This window comes from Leuciscus leuciscus, assembly GCF_965113295.1.
Source record: "Leuciscus leuciscus genome assembly, chromosome: 10".
NCBI classification, from domain to species: Eukaryota; Metazoa; Chordata; class Actinopteri; order Cypriniformes; family Leuciscidae; genus Leuciscus; species Leuciscus leuciscus.
In genome coordinates, this window is record NC_138734.1 from 2,589,526 (window position 1) to 2,613,078 (window position 23,553).

General features: G+C 39.5%; 1 protein-coding gene and 1 long non-coding RNA gene across 2 annotated transcripts in view; both read right to left on the reverse strand.

Moving 5' to 3' along the window:
* The window catches only part of mob2b (MOB kinase activator 2b), a 52,378-nt gene extending 29,105 nt beyond the window's left edge, over positions 1-23,273 (reverse strand). The window contains exon 1 of the mRNA XM_082182293.1: positions 22,817-23,273. Within this exon, the coding sequence (XP_082038419.1) occupies positions 22,817-22,833 (17 nt within the window). The 5' untranslated portion in view covers positions 22,834-23,273. The remainder of the gene's footprint in view (positions 1-22,816) is intronic.
* Positions 14,569-20,249, reverse strand: LOC309507865. Its single transcript, XR_014209259.1, has 2 exons — positions 17,788-20,249; positions 14,569-16,516 (listed from the first exon to the last, which is right to left on the reverse strand). It is a non-coding gene; the product is annotated as an uncharacterized lncRNA (long non-coding RNA).
* Positions 23,274-23,553: the final 280 nt, after the last annotated feature.

The following is a 23,553-nucleotide window of genomic DNA, read 5'->3' on the forward strand; positions in this document are numbered from 1 at the left end:
AGACAGTCTCACACACACACTCAGTCAGTCACACACAGAGTCAGACAGTCTCACACACACACACTCAGTCAGTCACACACAGAGTCAGACAGTCACACACACATGCACAAACAGTCAGTTACACATATATATATATAGTCATGAGCTAAACGAGTTCAGAAAAATAAATAAATAAAATATTCATATGACCTATATTCAGAGTCATGTGACCCTCAAATCAAATATGATATTTACTGATGTCATCTTCTAGTGACATTTACCATCATCCAATAATCTGCAGCATATTTGATTATCAGTGAATAAATGCATAAATGTTAGTCAGTTCCTCACACACACACACACACGAGATCAGGGAGAATGTGTGTGAGATCCGAGAGAGCAAACCCCACAGTCTCAGCTCCATCTGCTGGATCAGCACAGAAACACACTCTACCACAGCCAGCAATCCCATAATGCACTGCACAACTCCACCTTCCCTTCACACGCCACAAATGAACTGCTATGATCTTTGACTCATTAACTAATGCTTTTTTTATTAGGCCTATTTATTTTTTTACACAAAATTACAGTAAGGATTTAAAAAGAGAGAACCGTACTCATTTAATTAAACAAGCAACCTTATTTTTAAGTGTTACTTAATATAAAATATAATATATTAATATTATTAACATGTAATATTCAAAGTAATTCATTGCATTTACAGTTACACACATTATATACAAAACATGTTCATAAATCGTTAATATTCATTATTTAATGAAAACCAGAATACAGAATTTCCTGAACTAAACAGCATTATTATTTTTAATTGTTAATAAATATAATATAATTCATATATTAATTATATTAATCATATATAGAAATTAATTACATTTAGAAACATTATATGTGACCCTGGATTTTCGCAATATTTAGATTTTTTTTTGCACCCTCAGATTCCAGATGTTCAAATATTCTTATTTATTCAGCTTTCAGATGATGTATAAATCTCAGTTTAAAGGGGTCATATAATGTTACATGCACTTTTACAGGTTGACCGTACTGAAGTGTGTGTTGCCAGTGCCTGTACACAACCATCATATAACGATAAAAATCCATCCAGTGTTTTTTTTTTTGTTTTTTTTCCTTATATGTTTTCCCCCGTCTCAAATTGAGCCGTCACACGGTCGGACGCCCCTCCCACGACTGTTGATTGACAGCAGCGTTTCAACACAGACCCGCCCTCGCTCGGGAGCGAGCTGTCAATCATAGTCCGCCATTGATTGAGTGAATCACTTCTCACCAGACTGCTTTATAAACGAGGGTCAGTATAAAGCTAAAGTAAAACGTTTTTCATGACCATTAGCTGTAACATCAATCTGTCAATGAACTAACGTATACATCAGTAAACACATAGCGTTCGTATCTCACTACTCTACCCTGCCAGTACACACAAAGACAGATCAAAGTGACATTATGTTAACCAATACAGAGCCAGTACACAGTATTATGCAGTACAGTGTCGTGTCTCAAAGTCTCACACACTCCTGTGTGCTTGATCCTGGCACTGAGTCAAATTTCACTTTGACTGTCATTTTAATACAAGAAACTTCGAACCAGTGGAGACTCAGTACAGTGGGAGAACCAGTACAGTGGGAGAACCAGTACAGTGGGAGACCCAGTACAGTGGGAGACCCAGTACAGTGGGAGACCCAGTACAGTGGGAGACCCAGTACAGTGGGAGACCCAGTACAGTGGGGTGATCAGTACAGTGGGAGACCCAGTACAGTGATCCAGTACAGTGGGAGACCCGACCCAGAACAGTGGGAGACCCAGTACAGTGGGAGACCCAGTACAGTGATCCAGTACAGTGGGAGACCCGACCCAGAACAGTGGGAGACCCAGTACAGTGGGAGACCCAGTTGTGAAAAGCGTGTTGTGAAGAGTGAAAGCTAATGATGACCTCATGCCCCGTCACCAGCCAATCAAGCGCTGAGGGAACCATGCGGAGACTAAAGCACACAAGACTGTGAATATATCAACCGAAATAGCAAAACAAGCTGAGCCTGAACAGGGCGAGGAAACCCTGTGTGTGTTAGCAAGCCTGGGCAGGAGCAGGGTGTGTGTTCGAGAGGACAGATCACACACACACACACACACACACACACACACACACACACACCATTAATGAGCCACGCTTGATACTTCTGGAGCAATGCACGGTTTACACATATTTGTGACCCTGGACTACAAAACCAGTCACATGGTTATTTTATTTAATTTTTTTAATTGAGATTTATACATCATCTGAAAGCTGAATAAATAAGCTTTCCAGTGATGTGTGGTTTGTTAGGATGAGACAATATTTGGCCGAGATAATCTGGAATCTGAGGGTTAAAAAAAAAAAAATATATATATATATATATATATATAAAAAGAGTATATGAAGAGTTCAGATGCAAAAGCCTCTAAGTGCCATCTGAAATTTTCTTTTAGAATGATCATTTTTATCAAGTTTGTATATTTAAGTTCAGTAATTTCACTTAAATTACAATTAATAGGTAATTTCCATTGCCATTTAAGTGAAATTACTGAACTTAAATATACGAGCTTGATAAAAATGATCATTCTAGAAGAAAATTTCAGATGGCACTTAGAGGCTTTTGCATCTGAACACATATACATACATATATATATATATATATATATATATATATATATTATATATATATATATATAATATATGTGTGATCCAGGGTTACATATACTTGTGCTTAAAAATATATTAATATTCTTATATGTAATGGATAATATTCTCACATGGGCTGGAATGTCATTTCAAAGCATTTGAATCTGTTTTTCATGAAATTAGTTTTTCACGAAATTTGTAAATTTAACAAAACGTAAAAAATAAATAAAAAAAACACGAACCATTTCTCACAATCACCTGAAGAGATGCGTCACGTTTGAAAGTGAATGTAAGTGAACAGAACAGTTCCCAAGACTTCTACAGCGCATGTGGGTAATCTTTCGACACAACACTGACCTGAGCCAATATGAAAAGTTAATAACAATAACATGAAATTGACCTTGGAATAAACTGATGTTTATTTGAGAACGAGGGCGACACATTTACAGAATCAACTTCTATTTTAAAGATTTGGAAAAGGAAAATACAGCTTGTATCCACTGCAGATTCACTGTTATAAGTGACCCAGCAACAACAGTTTACCAGCATTTTGTATCACTTACATACAATCTCCTCACACAGATCTTACATTAGAGAAGCACAAAAGCTTATCTGAGAATATAGTGAAGTTACATGGTGAGTTACTGTAGGATTGGTCAGTACTATTGAAGGCGGGGCTTAGAGAAGTCAATTAGTTTTCACGATGGCTGCTAAGAAACCACCAAGAAGCCACCCAGGACACCCAGTAAAATCCATGCAAAAATGCATGCAAAAATATGCATAAATATGAATTTTACACATGTAAATAAATGCATAAATGCATTTGTAAATAAATGTATGCATCAATAAATACATAAATAAATGCATCAAATGCATCAATGCATCAATGCATAAATGCACAAATAAGTGCATCAATAAATGCATGCATCAATAAATTCATGCATGACCATTTCCACACAATCATTCAAAGTAATCAGGGTATTTTGAACGAGCTGTTATAATCAGCTCACCTCCACTTCACTCTTCAGGCCAAATCACTGACAGAAATATAAATGTAGGTGGTCATATTTTAATGTCCTCATGGTTGTGAGGTCACAGAATGACTCGGTGACCCATTTTACCAGATTAGTTATAATATGGTCTGGGCAGCGAGATTTGTGTTATGAATGTTCCATAATAATGTCATAGTACATGACTCTTCCAATTAAAAAAAGCACAGACAAATTCCATGCTATGTGAAATCACTAAAAGCAAAGCAATGAAAGCAAACATTATCGATGTGTGGCTGTATTTTTCCAGCATTGTAGTCCGCTAATCTTTCAGGAAGAGGTTCTGATGGGATGTGGAGACTGGAGAGAGAGGATCTCCATCTCTATGAGCATCAGCATCAGCATCAGCAGAGCTGGATTACACAGGCATTAACTGAAGTGCATTCCCTCCACAGCTGGATAACACTTACATAACGCTCAGATGATGATGCTGCTGCGCTCACTCACTCCAGGCCCTCGTCAACATGTGCATGAAGAGCATGTATGTGTGCAGTACATGTGGAGTCCAGTTCAGAAGAGCTGCAGATCCGAGCCAGGTCAAATATGGCATGTGTAACACTGTTAGTCAGTGCCAACACCACTGACATGTAGATGGTGATTAAAGACAAGGCGTTTAAAGTCTACATGTGCATGAAGAGCATACACAGTCAAAACAAAAATTATTTAAACACCAGATTTCATTGTTTATATATTTTTTACTAGTGTGTGCAGGACACTATTAGGGCTGAACGATATTATGTTTTAACATAGACATCGCGATGTGCGCATGAGCGATAGTCACATCGCCAGAACATGCGATGTGAAGGGTAGTACCCATGATGTATTAAGAGAACGGTAGCACCAGGGTAGCACACAGTAAACACGAGTTTGTTGTATGGCTTGTTGCTGGGGTGACGAAATGATGATTTCGTACCAAAAAGAAAGTCAAAATATCTTGGCTATATAGTCGGCTATTTGGGACTATTTCGGCTACAAAAAGGAGGATGTTGACCAAAAAGAGGTATTTTGCCTGGAGTGTTATAAAGTTGTGGATGGTTGTCTTTTTTAAAAAGTCTTTTGTCTTTTATTTTTCGTGTTCGCATTTATGAGGAAAAAACAATGTTACGTGACAGTTCTCCATTACGGACACGGCCGCTTTGAAAGCGGCACTAAAAGACTGCTTTAAAACTCTCACAGAGACCTCAAACAGAAAGCACAAAGCCTTTCTTTAAAGCGAATTTCGTTTTGTGTTAATTGTATCTTAATTTTAATCAGTGTTTCATTATCCAATTTCCTGGATTTAATAAATAAAGAGTAAATATAGCAGAGATATGCTATACGGAGGCACCAGCGCCTGACTGGAGCTTAAGGTATCATCCATGAACCGAAACTCAGCATATAAGGTAGCCTACTCGCCTCACACACCTAAAAAAAAAAATAGAAATATATCTATTATCTACAGAAATCTCTACTTTTAAACATAACCATTCAAAACAAAATAAAACGATGTAATCCGAAATGTGCATTTCTCTCCAGCGCGTTCGCGTGCGAAGATCTCGAGTTAGTAGCCTATCGTCAACGTCATCTTTGCAGCCGACACAGAAAACATTTGTTTATTAATAAACAATTAAAATGTTTAATTGAAATATTTTACATATTCATAATCATTACTTTTGCTGGTTCTTAGTGACAGCTTTTAGGTGCCGTTTACATGAACGCGTCACTGCATCAGCACCGAAAACAGAGAGAGAGAGAGAGAGAGAGAGAGAGAGAGAGAGAAAGAGAGAGAGAATATAAGATTTTTTTTAACTTATTTTGAGGAATTATAGCCTAATGAACAAACAAACATCTTTTAAGAGTGCCGCCACGTTGGATTGCGTAGAACGTTCACCGAATTCTTACAGAAATATGTTCTAATTTTGGAATAAAATATTAAGTGACCTTTTTGTCACTTGTAATGAAGCTTGCTTATAGTGAAATTATTAATATCATGGAATGGTAATTATTGACTTTAGCCTGGATTGATGGCTCGCAATATCGCAATATATATCGTTGGGAAAAAAAAATATCGCAATGTATTTTTTTTCCAATATCGTGCAGCCCTAGACACTATAGTTCATTTATGTGAGTGAGGAGAGCAAAAACTCTTCAGTGGACTACCAGTGACATTTAAAGTTCAAACACTAGTATTCAGTGCACCACCACAGACATGTAGAGTAGGGCTGCACAATATATCCAAATTATCGAAATATCGCAAATGTATATAAATCACGATATGCATAGCGCAACGGCTTGCAATAACTGTGGTCATGAACGAAAGACGAAGAGAAAATCCCTAACTTTTGTAGCTTTAATAAGAATCAGTATATATTTAATTCATACAGTGAAAACTAAGCAGTGTTTATTTTTTACATTTGATTATTCAGTTTCTGTTGTTAAATAAACAATGTAGGATAACATGAACCCCTAAACTCCGTGGTTTACACTGATGTTAAAATAACACTTCTTGTATACAGTAAAACACTGCTGCAAAAAAAATGTGAAAAACATATGTAGGTTATCATTTTAAATCTATTTGAAAGAAAATTAAAGTTTAATTTTACACACTTTAAAAAATAATTTTATCACATTATTTTAATGAGTAATCGATTATCGCACTTTTCTTCAGTATCATGCAGTCCTAATGTAGATGGTGATTAAAGACAAGGCACGTAAAATCTACATGAACGGCAGAAGACGGGCATTATGCAACGCTGCACCTACAGCACCTGCTGAGAAATCAGAGACCGCCCAGAGACTAGAGCTGAGACTAGAGCCAGAGACTACAGCTGAGACTAGAGCCAGAGACTACAGCTGAGACTAGAGCCTCCACAGAGCCAGAGACTACAGCTGAGACTAGAGCCAGAGACTACAGCTGAGACTAGAGCCTCCACAGAGCCAGAGACTACGGCTGAGACTAGAGCCTCCACAGAGCCAGAGACTACAGCTGAGACTAGAGCCAGAGACTACAGCTGAGAATAGAGCCTCCAGAGAGCCAGAGACTACAGCTGAGACTAGAGCCTCCACAGAGCTAGAGAGTAGAGACTACAGCTGAGACTACAGCTGAGACTAGAGCCAGAGACTACAGCTGAGACTAGAGCCTCCACAGAGCCAGAGACTACAGCTGAGACTAGAGCCAGAGACTACAGCTGAGCCTAAAGCCAGAGACTACAGCTGAGCCTAAAGCCAGAGACTACAGCTGAGACTAGAGCCTCCACAGAGCCAGAGACTACAGCTGAGACTAGAGCCTCCAGAGAGCCAGAGACTACAGCTGAGACTAGAGCCAGAGACTACAGCTGAGACTAGAGCCTCCACAGAGCCAGAGACTACAGCTGAGACTAGAGCCAGAGACTACAGCTGAGACTAGAGCCTCCACAGAGCCAGAGACTACAGCTGAGACTAGAGTCAGATACTACAGCTGAGACTAGAGCCTCCACAGAGCCAGAGACTACAGCTGAGCCTAGAGCCTCCACAGAGCCAAAGACTACAGCTGAGACTAGAGCCTCCACAGAGCAAGAGACTAGAGCCTCCACAGAGCCAGAGACTACAGCTGAGACTAGAGCCAGAGACTACAGCTGAGCCTAGAGCCAGAGACTACAGCTGAGACTAGAGCCTCCACAGAGCCAGAGACTACAGCTGAGACTAGAGCCTCCACAGAGCCAGAGACTACAGCTGAGACTAGAGCCAGAGACTACAGCTGAGACTAGAGCCAGAGACTACAGCTGAGACTAGAGCCTCCACAGAGCCAGAGACTACAGCTGAGCCTAGAGCCTCCACAGAGCCAGAGACTACAGCTGAGCCTAGAGCCAGAGACTACAGCTGAGACTAGAGCCTCCACAGAGCCAGACACTACAGCTGAGCCTAGAGCCTCCACAGAGCCAGAGACTACAGCTGAGACTAGAGCCTCCACAGAGCCAGAGACTACAGCTGAGCCTAGAGCCTCCACAGAGCCAGAGACTACAGCTGAGCCTAGAGCCAGAGACTACAGCTGAGACTAGAGCCTCCACAGAGCCAGAGACTACAGCTGAGACTAGAGCCTCCACAGAGCCAGACACTACAGCTGAGCCTAGAGCCTCCACAGAGCCAGAGACTACAGCTGAGCCTAGAGCCAGAGACTACAGCTGAGACTAGAGCCTCCACAGAGCCAGAGACTACAGCTGAGACTAGAGCAAAACAAGTCAGGTGATGATCCGATGCACGTTTGCATAAAGGTACAACCTAATGAAACTGGTGTCAGACAGATCAAGATCAAGCAGTGATCTGCAATGATCCAGAGCTAAGTCAAGTGAGCTTTAAATTCAAATAAATTCAAATTCACAAGCTTTATTGTCCCCATCTGAGCAATTTCAGTCCATTACTGAAAAACGTTGACGCTTCAAAATGTTCCTCAAGACATAAAAGTAATATGAATATGAAGTATTCTGAACCGATATGATCACAGATTTATTTATTTAGATTTACACTGCTCACGTGTTTATATATGTTGAGTGTACTTGTTAATTTTTTGCCAAAACCAAAAATATATATGTATTTTTACTCTTTCGGTGGAATATTTTTGGTGTCTTAAATCATTAGTTGAGACTGACATGCATTATTGAAGCCCTTCTTGCATATTTATAATTGAAGTAAACATTACTTAATTTTTCATGAAGTTATTTAAGTGAACCATAAGTACACTGCAATTGCATAAAGTGTCTGTGACCCAAGTTGGAGTTTAGCAGATTTATTTAGGCTTTTATTCACATATGAACATGATCAATGCGCATACATAGAGCACATCAAATATGGTCAACGAAAGCTCAAATCTGATTGGTTGACGCACAAGAACAAACCTTATTGGTTTAAGCACGTTTGAGCTTCTGTTGCCCATATCTGATGAACTCTAGCCTACATTAAGATAAACAAAAGTCTAATGGATCTGGAACAACTTGAGCGTGAGTAACTATAATTAAATGACAATTAAAAAATTTAGGTGAAGCTTCCAAGCATCATAAAGCTCAAAGTTAAAATCTTATATATAACTACTAATATAATCTATAACTGCTACTGAAACAGCTACTGAATGAGCTATTAGTTCATCAAAAACTCTTTTTTTTTCTTCCCAGCATCACTGCTGTGCTTGGGAAAGTTAAGCAAACCCTTCTGAGACCTAAATAATAGATGTCCACTGATGTCAGGTTGCTATCTTTGGTAAGCAAACAAATCGCAGTACCAGATTTGTTTCAAAGTTAGCAATACAAGCTAAAAATGAGGCATGGCAAACACCAGCTTTCTGTCCTGACAAAAACGTTGTTGTATATACATTTAAATGTTTAAATCAAGACCAAAAACTCACACAAAATAGATCACGACTCGTGAAAGAAGTGCTATAGGACAAATGCATCCTCTTGGCCTGAGAAACGGCTGATCCCTGAACAGCTCAGAGGTGATTTTACAGGAGATTATTCCGTGCAATCTGACTGTGAGAAGGCTACTTCAGGTCAACACTTGCACAAGCTTCCCTGTCCTTTACACACAGCAGCACTAATCTCACTGCAGACCGAGTGCATGAGCGCGAGTACGGCTGGTAGACAGCGTGTTGTGTTCACGGGTAGACGACATCCATTACATCTTGACCTTCAAGGTCATTTTGGTACAAATTACATACAGTACGCCGAGATTGATTTGTACAGCTACTCTGACATGCAGTTGACACTTTTATCCAAAGAGACTAAGGCCGTGTGTCCACCAAAGCGTATTTTTCCAATTGTTTTCAATGGGAGCGCCACGTTTTTTATACGCCATGAGCGTTTATGACCCCATGGATATTTTTATACAGCAAATTAAAGTTGTCACTTTTTGAGGGTGTGCAAAAGCGCACCGTTTTGTGTCTGTTCCTTTAAATGCAAATGAGCTGCTGCTCCCGGCACAGGGGGCGGAGCTTCAAGAGTTTGCACTCACACACACTGAACATTTCAAAAACTTTAAGCCTTTTATGTTCAAACCGGATTCAGACAACGATGGAGAGACTCAAGAAGAAGTGACAACATGTAGAAGCAACAGGACATTTCTGAATGGTTATTTGATTAAGTTATGAGCTTGTGTAGTTATCTTCTAGTCATTGATTAGCATATGTGTCTTGATAATCTATAAATCGTGTTCAGGGGGCGGGGTTTATGCAAATGTTAGGGTTGGTGATGTCACTAACCCGGGAGGAATGTCGTGTAGTCCTTAAAAAGCGATTTCTTTAAAATCAAATATCTCCCTTTGCTTTGAACTTTGAGCGTTGTAACTTTGCAGATGTTGTTTAAAATCAAACAGCAACATTACACACTAACTAAAGTTAGAAAAGTCAAATCATAATCAACCACCCCTTTAAAAAAAAAACGCTGATTCATCCAGTAACTTTATGAGTGAGTCATTGAATCATTCACTCAAACAAATTTTTTAAATTTGTAATTCAAATAAATTAAATTTTTTTTTAGACGTACTGCAGCACGTTTGTAGGAATCTAACATGAACAATGTTGCACAGCTTGAGCTGCAGCACTTCAAATAGTTCAGTGATGTAGATTCAGATCTCACACACACACACACACGTTGATCTGTGAGGTATAGGGAAAGCCTGCGGGATGTCTGATAAAACACAACATAATCCATTAAAGCTCATTCCTGCTCCATACAAGGAAAAGACAAGCTTCAATAGGAATCCCTCTCGCTCTCTCACGCCTCATTTGCATTTTCTTCACTGCACTTAAGTATGCAAACCCAAAAAAGGTGATGTAAGCCATTCCAGCCGTTTTGCAAACGTCAACGCAAGGATGAGAAAAGCAAAAGTAACAAATGGAGGAAGAGGAAGAGGAAGAGATGAAAGCAAGAAAGCAAAACCCTTGCTGTGTTTGAGATGCGATGTAGGCCATCAGAAAGAGCAGGAACTGAAACACACGCGAGCGGAAGAGAACGGCAGGAACACACACGCTTTACGCCAGCGCTTCGCTTTTATATGGACCTGTTTGTCACACATTTCATGTCCTTTGTTTGGTTTGAAAGCGGTTTTCTGAACTCACCATAAAGTTTGCTTATAAAGACAGACTGGAGAAGGTTGGCAAATCCAACGGGACAAAAATATGGGTGGGAAAGAAATGAAGCCACATCTTCTGATCCGGAGTTGTTCCTTAGCTAGTATTCAGTGCTGACAATTATCCCAAACAAGACAAGAGGGGGATATTAGGGGTGTAACGATGATTCCCTCATGTCACGATCTGAAGCTGAAAATTTATTTGAGACGAATATGCTTGAACTCTTTCACTGACTAGATATATTTAAAATAATGTAGGCCAGTTTTTACCAGTAACATCAGACATTTAGCATTATCAGGAGGACCCACATATATACCCCCCCATTGAATTATTATACATTTATATTAAACATTAGTTAATGTAGTACTGACACTAAAACTCATTTTGGGTGAACTATACACAATACATATTGTCAATATCCACGGTATACCGTTGCATTTTTGTATTGTGATAGGCTATATTGTGAAAATATCTTGTTACACCACAACAAAACATAGGATTGATGATTTGGAGGGAGAATTGCTATTTATTTCCAAGTTTGCTTTGCTCCTTTGTAGGGCTGAACAATGTGGCCAACATTTTGTGATTATATATCATTATGGCTATAAAATAATCTTAATAATAAATGCACATTAAAGTGACAAACTCAGAGCAGATTCACTCTTCATCAATTAAATCGCAGCCTTTGCATTTTGATAACGCACTCAGACATATCACGATTCGGGTTCGCTTTGGACTGATCACGCGTGTCAACTTCACTTCAGAGCACGCGTAACAGTCTGACAGCCTAATCGAAACACATGAGGCCTGGTCTAAAGATAGCAGCTTCCGGTCTGAAGCACAACAACAAGCTCTTCGCGTGCAGCGTGTGACTCTGAGAAGAATGATGCAAACATCTCCAACATCCTTCTTTAAACTCTCTCGTCTCTGCTTAACCGGCGGGATGATCTATAAAAAGAGCCTGGGCCTGAAGGGAGTGTGTTTCTCCTCATCCTCACACACACACACGTGTTCCCCAACACAACCCTGACCTCACACACAGAGAGAGAGAGAGAGAGAGAGAGAGAGAGAGAGAGAGAGAGAGAGAGAGAGAGAGAGAGAGAGAGAGAGAGAGAGAGAGAGAGAGAGAGAGAGAGAGAGAGAGAGAGAGAGAGGACCAGCATGAACATGTTTTTGTGTTTCTTAGTCATTAGTGGTGTAACGATTCCCTCACACGATTCGATATATATCACGATACTGAACTAGTATTGCAATACTTCAAGACATATGGTAAAATGTTAACAAAAATTGTACTGTTGATTAAAATGCTAAAATTGTGTGTGTGTAAATGAACAGTCTTGGACTTGGTGCTAAAACCCAAAGCTCAGGATAATAGAGACACCAGAATAACAATATGAAGCTGAAAATACAGAATTATTTGAGACGAATATGCTTTAACTCTGTCACTGACTAGACTAGATGTATTTATAAATAAAATTGTACTGGTACACCAGACATTTGACATATATTCCCCAACTGTATTATTATACATTATATGCAACATTACCTTTAGTTTAATGTAGTACTGACACTAAAACTCTGTAAACTTGAATAATTTTTTCAAGCACAGTCATTTTTATTTAACTATACACAATACATAGTTGCATTTTTGTATTGCGATTTATTGTGACACGATATATTGTTACGACCCCTATTGGTCGCACAGGTTTGGAATGACATGAAGGCGAGTTACAATGATGACAACATGGATTTACAATTTAATTTGCATCTCTAGAAACTCACAGCACAAAGACTCGACTCGAACTCTGCAAAACTAGCTCTGAAAATAAACATGCTAAAAGAGAGAAGTAGAGCGTACCCACACCTGACACTTCACCACAACCAGAGCACAAGCTCACACACACACACACACACACACTCTCTCCAGCAGGAAGAGGAAGTGAAGCATTCACAGCACACTCGTCCTGTCAGCGCCTTCATCAAACACACTCAGGAGGATAAACGGGGAAAAGTTTCACTTTCAGTTCATTCGACACAGACCGACTATAAACGCTTTACAAAGCCATTCCTGATGTAACACCACTACATGTTTATCAGCCATTAAACAGCCCAATCTCCGCCAACCTTCGCACCCATAAACATCAGATCAGCTCAGAGAGACGCTTCAGTGCCAACTCGGGTCACAGAAGCTCAAACGTGCTTAAACCAATAAGGTTTGTTCTTGTGCGTCAACCAATCAGATTTGAGCTTTCGTTGACCATATTTGATGTGCTCTATGTACGCGCGTCGATCATGTTCATATGTGAATAAAAGCCTAAATACATCTGCAAAACTCCAACTTGGGTCACAGACACTTTATGCAATTGCAGTGTACTTACGGTTCACTTAAATAACTACATGAAAAATGAAGTAATGTTTACTTTAGTTATAAATATGTAAGGGCTTCAATAATGCATGTCAGTCTCAACTAGTGATTTCAGACACCAAAAATATTCCACCGAAAGGGTAAAAATACATATATTTTTTTTGGAAAAGGGACTAAAACTCGAGCGTTTGAGCAACCGAACACACTTCTCCAACACATATTCCTCCGTGACGTGACAACGCTCGCATCGGCCAGGTGGTGTTTGTAGTATAGGGGGCGGAGCTTCAGATTCTAGAGAGCTTTTGATTGGACAGAAGATGTGATGAGAAGCTGACATCATAAAAATCCCTGATCCATTTGAACAGAAGTGAGAGACTAAATTTTGAATGCTTATATCTCATAAACGTGAATGTTGTCATTGTTTTGGAGCACACCAGCTTATTCATAACCTTAAGGCTAACATATTCATATTCATCAAAGCTACAAAACCTTGAAATGTGATTTCAGGGGGGCTTTAATGTATTACCTGAGAACACGACACCCTGAACAGCATCAGTCTCAGTCTCAGTCTCAGTCTTCTAACTGAAAACTCGAATTTCGGTTTCTGTGATTTTGGTAAAAAATTTAATTATAATTAATGCATCACCATCTACTAATGCAAAAGGTAAAGGTAAAGATAAAGCAAACTTGTTAGACAACATTATACACTCACGGCAGGCATGTTTAAAGCCGCAGGACTCGTCGGGTCTGTCATGTTCGGCTCGCTGCTCCTCTGGAGAAGCTCATGGGAACCGCACAGCTCTTCGTGTTTCCAGATCGTGGAAGAAACTGTCAACTAATGCCCATCACACTTACACACACCAGCATCAGAGCAGAACAGACAACAGATCTGATCCACATGAACACACACACATATGCGCCATGGATATTCCTTCAGTCTGTCTCGCTCTCAACTAATACTACCTCCAAAAGCCCAATTACTGAAGCACTAAGAGTTGTGGGACAGGAGACGAGTGCGCTGTGCTGGGAATTAAACACTCCCAAACTGCAGAACATCAAGCCTACTTTCTATCAGGGTCAACTGGAAGCATGTCTTCATACAGAGATCATACAGTATCTGTTCGTGCAGAAGGCTTTTCTGAAGGCCACACACACGGCCTGTCTGAGTTTATGCATCATTTCTAGCAATAACATTTAAAAGGTTAGTTATATCCATATCACAACTTTATAAACTATAATCACTGACTTCCGGTAACGGCCGTCCGCGAGTCTAGTTCCGGCTGAAGAGAGACCTCTGACCCGATGCATGACGTATGATATTGCATGATGCGGTTCAAACAAAACTCAAGCTCCGCCCACATTTCTGTTTTTTTTCATGTTCATTTCCGTTTTAGACGTCTAATTCGTGAGGTGTTTTGCTCAATCCTCTGCGCTTCCGCATTCGTCAATACGTCATGTGTAGGGTCAGAGGTCATGCGTCAGGTTAGAGGTCACTCTTCCAGAACTCGACTCGCATATGCCTGTTACTGGAAGCCAGTGATTACAGTTTATAAAGTCATAAATATGGATATTTTTCTTACAAAAATGCATGGCTTCGCTTCATAAGGCCTTTATTAAACCCGAAGAGCCAGGATATTTTTTAATATAACTCAGATTTTGTTCGACTGAAAGAAGAAAAGTCATATAGACCTTGGATGGCAGGAGGGGGGCGTAAATTATGGGATCATTTTCATTTTAAAACCCTTTAAGCTCATCCAATTAAGATTTGAACCCTGACACCAAGTGAAAAACGTGAATGTGCTTTTGGTTTGGAGGTGCAAGTCTCATTTCAGTTTCACATCCCGGACGAGCCCCCAATACTTGCGTCTCCGGTAACAAATAATCAGCGGTTCTCAGTTGATGGTTGCATGTCTAATAGGGGAAACCGATCCAAATGACTAAACAACAAATCTATATTTCTAAAATATTAATAAGCACAAATATACTGTGTTGGGTTCCCACTACTCAATCCTGAAACCAAACTAGTTGAGAATCACAGACATAACTGATGACGCTCAGTCTGGTAATCTTCATAAATGCCATCATCATCATTAAAAACGGTATCAAACAAGCATCAGGATTACCACATTTGCTCTTCATCCGACACACACATTCTTCTTGAGGAGCGCTGAACTGCCCAAACCTGTGTTCGAGAGTCACACCCTTACATTAGAGACGCCGAACACTGACAGACGGTCCATAACCTGAGCCAGAACCAGGCCACTCTCCTGCTCCTCAACCTCCAGCGAGACGACATCTCAGACACATCAGACACATCAGACCTATTAGACACATCAGACCTATCAGACATCAGGGCTCCACGAGCTCACGCTATGATCCTGGATATCCATGCTAAACCAGGAAACATGAACTTTGGAGTTATTTCTGCATTACAGCTGGGAAAGCTGTTGCCATAATGCTATTTGCAAGGTTTTAGTGTTGTGAAAGTACAGTTTATAGATTTGCATGCTGAATGCAGTAATTTGTTTTTCAATTCACATTTTTTTGGGTAACACTTTATTTTACAGAGTCCTTGTTACATATGTTACATGTACTTACCATAGTAATGAGAGTAAATTACACTGCAATTAACCCTCAACCAAACCCAAGTCCTACCCTAAGCCAATAGTAAGTACATGTTGTTAATTATTATTACTCAGTACTTAAATATATAAATGACACTGTAATAATTACACCTTAAAATAACGTGTAACCTTTGTGTGTATAGCGCTTTTCACAATATTGTTTCAGAGCATCTGTACAGAAAATGCATGTCTACATTACAATTTGAGCTAATTTGCTTCATAAAGAGAGGATTAGTAGCACTTCTCTAGTCACTATTTGACAGCTGACCACTATAAACACACAACACTTGATAGGAAAACACCCTTATGAAGGTTTTCACAGTTGGGTGTCTGGAGAGACATACAGTAAATGAAAAGCCACAAGACACGTACAGTAACAGACATTATCAGTCACACTTCAAATGATGATGCAAGAATGCAAAGCTGCCTACGGGTTGCATACCAGACACGCTCGCAAACACAATGTGCTCAGCACTACGAGACAGGAGCACTCGAGAAGATTCTGAAACACAAGAACACCTCAGCTTATCGGTACAGCCGGCCAAAGCCCAGGGAACACATCGGTGCAATGCACAAACACACACCACCAAACCTTAAAGGTGCATTGTGTGATATTAAGGAGGATCTGTTGACAGAAATGCAATATCATATACATAACTCTGTTTTCAGTGGTGTATAAAGACCTTACTTAACGAACCGTTAAGATTTTATTAGCTTAGAATGAGGCATTTCTCTCTACACACTAGTGTTGCACGGTGTACCGATACTTCAAAAGTATCGCGATACTCGGAAATTAAAAACGTCACGATACCTAAATTTTTCAGTATCGATACTTTATAAAAAAAAATATGGACCTATGGACGTCTGTGTTTTTTTCCTGACGCACGCAGCAAAGAACCTGCCGCTGTCAGTGTCATGTGACAAAACACTACAGCGAGATGGCTGCATGTGCGAGCGGCGAGCACAAGTGGTCCACGACTCGTAGAAAAAGATGACGCGAGGAGTGACATATGGAAGTACGTTGCCTACCTTGCTCTGTTGCACGGTGCACCGATACTTCAAAAGTAAATCGGAAATTAAAAACGTCACGATTCCTTAATTTATTAGTATCGATACTTCTAAGAATGACTGCGTTCCAGATTTGTAAGGCCAGCGAGTCGACACACTGGCTGCGTGTCGTGTCCGTTTTTATTTCGGCTCCCATGTTAACTGTCTGCGTGACACACGCGTCTGAGCGCAGCTCGAGACGCGCGGAAAACGCGTGCATGCTACAAATAGAACCGACGCCTATTTTTCACGCGACACTGCAAGCGTGTTGGAAGCGTTTCCAGGCAAAATAGAATAGGAAAAGATGTTTCTATGTCATTTTGACACGAATACATATTAATAAATGACATTTTGATGTTTGAACGTTTTGACATAAATACAATAAATGTCATTTAAAAAAAATATTATCGATTTTCAAATATTGCACCTCTCAAATACAGAACGAATTATTCTGTAGCCTATTTTGCCGTCAACACTGCCGACGTTGTCTTTGCTGCTATATATTTATGTTTAACATGAAGTATAGGCCTTCCACACATCTCTCTCCCCACGTCAAATATATCACCAATGAGGCTTATCATATGTTACCAATATTAAACATTGTTTAATATAATCACTGTTCATATTTTTATTCAAAGTTCAGAATCAAGATAAAGCTCTTATGTTTCTTATGATAAATGAGATAATGCTGCTAAATTTATATATTTTTTTACCTTGAATGTCATTGCTCTAATTTATTTTTTATATTTCATATTTTGTTCAAATGTTTAATATATCTGCTGTTCATATGTTAATTTATTAGTGTGTTATATGATTAGAATGTTGTCCCGGTTTTAAAATAAAGCACAGCAATGATATTTGAGAGTGTTTCTCCCTTTTCAGGAAAAGTATCGAAAAAGTATCGAAATCGCAATACTTGACTTGGTATCGAAACAATAATTTTGGTATCGTGACAACACTACTACACACTGCGGGTCGCCTTACATCAACATGTTTCTACGGTGGCCCTGAACGGACAAACGCGTTTCGTCACTATGTTGTTCTTCATGATAAGAAGCTTCAGCTAAAGTCAGCGGATAAAACACTGACACAATGATGAACAAGTAACAATAATATTCGCAATAACATCTTGTTTTACTGAATAATTAAGTAAACCTAATTTCTTAATTTAACTTTGTAAAGAAACCTCATCGATAAACTGGCTACTCTCTGCTGTCTCAGACGACGACATCACTTCCTGTCGGCCACCGTAACTTCTGTTGGGTGCAGTTCAAAATCTCACCACTAGATGCCGCTAGAAATCACACACTGCACCTTTAATGCCGGTTTTAGTCAATTCCTCTTAGCTGTGAGGTCGTAAGTCGCCACAGTCAAGTCGTTTCAAAGCAGCTTTACAGCGACAACGGGATATTAATGCAACAAAGATTATTTAGGCATTACAGCAGATCTAGAAGAAAGTCATTGTCCTGCTTAAGTAGCCTAAGTTTTTGATTGATTTCCATTGTAAAAATCACTTGTTATTGACTTAGGGGCCGCTTACACAAAACGTGTAATGCGTTCTGGCCGTTCATTTAAACAAAACCAGCATTTCGGTGGTTTCCTGAGAAACACAAACTTTGAAGTAAGACAGATTTCAACAGATTTATTTAAAGCCCTTTACTTGCAGGTAGAGATGAACCGATATGAACATTTGGGCCGATACCGATAACTCTTTATATTAGAGCCCGACCGATAAAGGATTTTTAAGGCCGATACCGATACAAATATTTGGTGATTTAAAATTCCGATATATCGGCCGATATATATATATATTTTTTTTAATCCAGAAACGCGTAACAAAACATGAACAGATTTCCCTAACATATGTTATTTGTAGTTATTTAAGAGTCCTCAGCCTTACTAAAATAATATGATAATGCAGTTTAAAAATAAACTTGTTTGTTTTATTGTCACAACAGAACAGAATATATTAAAGTTCTGATAAATATAATGTATATTAAAAATACAAACTTAAGATATGAAACTTAAAGTCCTTTAAAAAAAAAAAAAAACTATTATTAATATTGATAGTAATCATTTTAAAAAAATCAATGATGATGATATTATTATTATCATCATCATTTGTATTGTTATTAAACAAGACAAAGGTCACTATTGTGTGTGTGTGTGTGTGTGTGTGTGTGTGTGTGTGTGTGTGTGTGTGTGTGTGTGTGTGTGTGTGTGTGTGTGTGTGTGTGTGTGTGTGCCATCATTTCACCATCAAATGGAAGTTTTATCAGAAAACTAATCAGAAATCACTGGAAACCGCGTTGAAAACAAACATGATAAAAGCGGCCGTTTGCTGCTATTTTTGTTGTTTACTTGGATATTTAAAACCCAAGCATCGATGTTTTACCACAGGTTTACAATAAAAAGTGATACATTGATCATAATGAATTAATTTATGTCAAAATTGCACATTAGTCACTCAGAAATAAATTACCGTTAGGTCTATTTCACAAAAGAAAGAGGACACACTTACTTCTTCAGTCGCGTCTGTTTCTGTTTATCTGGTAGTTACAGGACATATTTACATCACATTTAGAAAGAATGATCATTTCTACAAATATATGCCACCAAAAATACGACCTGAGGAGCTTTAGCACTCTCTCGACTCCAATACAGATATTTTCAGTCAGAGAAACAGAGGAAGCTCCCGAAAAAAAAGTTGCTTTATTTTATGATAGTCCGGTATAAAGAGACGAGACGTAGGCTACTGACAGATAAAATAAAAACATGACTGTGTGATAGCCTTAATTATTGGTCGGATTTCTTCAAGCGTTCACTATGTTTTTTTACTATGCGTATCTTCAAGCGTTTACTATGTTTACTATGGTAATGGTTAGCGCGCATAGTCTTTTGCATCACAAACAGAAGGCATTCAAACATGAACGCGAGTTAAATTATTTTAAAAGTCTTTAATGCTGACAGAATCATCCGGCGCTGCCGTCTCCTCTATGCTCCCGACTCAGGTGAACTCCGCCTCTGTTCGTAACCTCTCCTCTAGCTCGAGCTGGCCCGCTTTGGCCCAAGGTATTCGACGGCCAGAAATCCTGGCCGTTGGCCCCGAGTAGGCCCGTGTACAAGCCCCGATCCAGCCCCAGAAGTGACAGTGGAAACGCGACTGGCACGCACTAGCACGGCCCGGCCCTGGCACGACAGTGGAAACGCGGCTATTGATGTCAGCAGTCTTCCTTATAGAGTGCCCTCTGGTGGACAAACTATGCAGTGCCAACACTCATAACATGGTTGCAGGGTGTTTCGTCCGGTTTTATTGTATTTTTTAAATATTCATTTATCGGCCGTTATAAAAGCCGATACCGATAGTTTGAAAAATGCCTAATATCGGCCGATAATATCGGCCCGCCGATATATCGGTCGGGCTCTACTTTATATTTGAAAGCCGAAAGCCGATGACCGATATATCGGCCAAAAAAATAAACCCAAATTATAATACATTTTTAGAGGCTGATTACAAAAACTAAACTCAAAATGATAACATTAAAAATGATCATATATCGGCCGATACTGATATATCGTGCATCCCTACTAACAGGACTGAAAAATACTGATGACTCATCTTGCACTGTAAATATTTCTGTCCAATCAAAACCCCACTAGATCAGGGCTGGGCAATTCTGACCCGAAACCATTCAAGTGCTAGAAGTGGGAATCACAAAAGCCAAATCAAGAAACATTGTGCACACCCATTGCTGACTGTTCTGTTGGACCACAGCATTATTTCAATGACAATGAGTTTTAAGACTCAGTCCATCAGAGACCAATGTACTGCAAAAACTGCTCAAATCAACGGCAAGCTCTTTTTCCCGGTATTGTAAGGTCAGCGTAGAGAGGGAAACAAGCCCTGGTCATGTGACACCTCCACAGGAACTCTGCAGGCGAAGGTTAGGATCATGCAGGACGGGTTTAAAGGTCAAAAACAAGCACAATCATGAATGCAACACTCTCATACTATCATCAACGCTGAACATCCATATCCAAATGATTGCATTGGATGCATTTTCTAGCAGACATGCTAATGCTAATGCTAATGATGATGATGATGATGAATCAGACCTGCGATCAGTTCATGCTTGCACTGCGTGAACTGAACATTATTGTGTCATGAATGCTATAAAGCCTGAACATGTTTTAAAGGCATGTCGAGTCGCCTCTTTTCAGGAAGCGGACGTCAGAACTCAACCGCTCTTATTAATAGCACAGTCAGACCACGCTATTTTTTTGGCAGCAACTTGTTTGACATGAAGTACGCAAATTGTGGTCACAAAATACAAATTTGTCAAGCTGATTTGTGCAAACAACTCTGAAAGATCATCATGCACTTTAGGGATAAATCTCACTGGAGCTTTAAGACATCAACACTTACACTCCTCGTTTCTGCACAGCTTAGAAAGTAGTAACTTATAATTATTCACTATATAATACCTTATCAATAGATATCATTGAAGAAATCAATAATCCTAGGCGTCTTTAACTATTATGTCATGTTATTGAGCTGGGATCGGGTTAGGATAGGGACAGGTTTCATGGTTTGGTTAGGGTTAGGGATGCTATTACAACAATTAATTACAGACGTGATTATAAGCAGGTATTTTAGCATAATTTAAATGAGTTAAAGACACAATATAAATTCCAAAAGCAAGTGTAACTAGCAAAATAATAGATGTTACACATTTACTGGGATGGATACTTGTGTCTCACTGGGTTCTAGTATCTAATAAACTATTGAAATGCTTACTAATAACCAGGAAATATATACATATTAGTATGTAATGATGACAAGTGAAATCAAAAAGGATACTAGTCTATTACTCTATTAATATGTAATATCTAGATACTAAACACACACTAAATACTATGACAGGTTAGTGGAAAAACTGTTAAAAAAATGTTAAGAAGAATGATAAGATTAAAATACATAAGCAAACAAATAAATTAGATTAAAATAAATAAATGAATGTGACTAAAATAAAAATGAGTAATTAATCAAACTTTAGATTCACGGTGAAGTTTGATTATTATTATAAAAAATATATTTAAATTAAATTAACAAATAAAAAAAATTCATTTAGCAGTGCATTACTATAATGAGTAAAAATATAATATAACTTAATAGAAACTAATTTTAGATTTATAATATTCCAGTTTCAATAGGGTGTTTATAAAAGATATATGCATTTAAAATCTTAGGATGGGGGTCTGTCACAGTCACACGACGAGGATGATCATATTGTGGAGTCTAAAAGACTGACAAGCCCTGATGATGACGAAGATGATGATGACGAAGATGATGATGATGATGATGATGATGATAGCAGGCGCGTCATATGACAGAATCACGCACGCGATCAGTTCAAAGCACTAACAGCGTCCGGGAAACACGAGCCTGCAACTGTGCAAACATGACATTTTTGGAGACAATTTGCACAAAACACTTGACTTTAGTCAGTCGCCGTCCCAGCTGACAGAGAACGTTCTCAGAGCTGGCAAGGTTCTCTCAAACTTACGAACAAACGTTCCTACAGTAACGCTCGTTCAAAATGATCTGGTTTTTAATAATGTTCTCAAAACGTCTGCACAGAAACATCATTTACACATCATCCATGGAATGTTGCATATTCATCCTGTTCTGTGTTCGTTGATTTGATACATTCTAAAGTAACATTCCACGCAGTGTTTGAAGATGTTGCAGATGGAACGTTACTGAACGTTACATTGTGTCATTCTTCAAACATCTTGCAAAATGTTACTTTTGAATGTTCTCTGAACGTTCGAAACGTCCAGCTCGAGTTCGAACGTCGTTGAAACGCTTCGAACGTTCAGAAATAACGTCATTGGGAACGTTAGCTAAACATTCCTCGAATATACCTTTAGCTGTGATGCAGGAGCACCAGGTCAATCAGGACAATGATCTGAAAACACACTCACCCCATTAACCACTCCATGATGCCTGAACGGGATAAATCCAGCTAGAGCTGCCGTGCTCCTCGTTCTGTTCCCCGGTAACGCGAGCTCGCCGTGTGGATCTGCGTTCTGCGGGTTTAATCTGTGTTTTCCGAGCGAAAGCGCGTTAGTGAGACGCGGATGAGCTCCAGCGCGCTGATCAAGGACCGCATTGACTTTGACGTTTGGCGAAGGGTGGCAGAGGAGAGTTTCTGCCGTGAATGGTCGTGTAAAGCCGCGCTAATCTCTCCGCGTCTGTGCCGGTGTAGGGCTCTCTCTCTCCGGGCACCGAGTCACCGGGGCACCGCGCTTCACCGGAGACGGGCTCGGATCGGGGCACGGGGCTCTTGCTGAGCTTGTAGGGCAACTGGAGTGGCTGTTTTCAAGCTCTGCCATATACAGGAAATCCGGAAGTAAACACAGGTTCGATTGCCGACCCCCTCTCTCCCGGGATGTTGTCTGCTCACTGATGCATGCTGGGATATGTAGTTTTCTCTCGAAGCGGAGGACTACACGCAGACGTGACGCACGCAAGACGCACTTCAGCAGCGGTGTTTTTATATTTATTTATTTTATATAAGCTGTAAAATGGTCTGGAGGACGACACCAAACAAATACAACGGTGACACTTTACAATAAGGTCCATTAGTTAACATTAGTTATTGTATTAACATGAACTAACCATGCGCAATACATTTGTACCTGTATTTGTTCATCTTTGT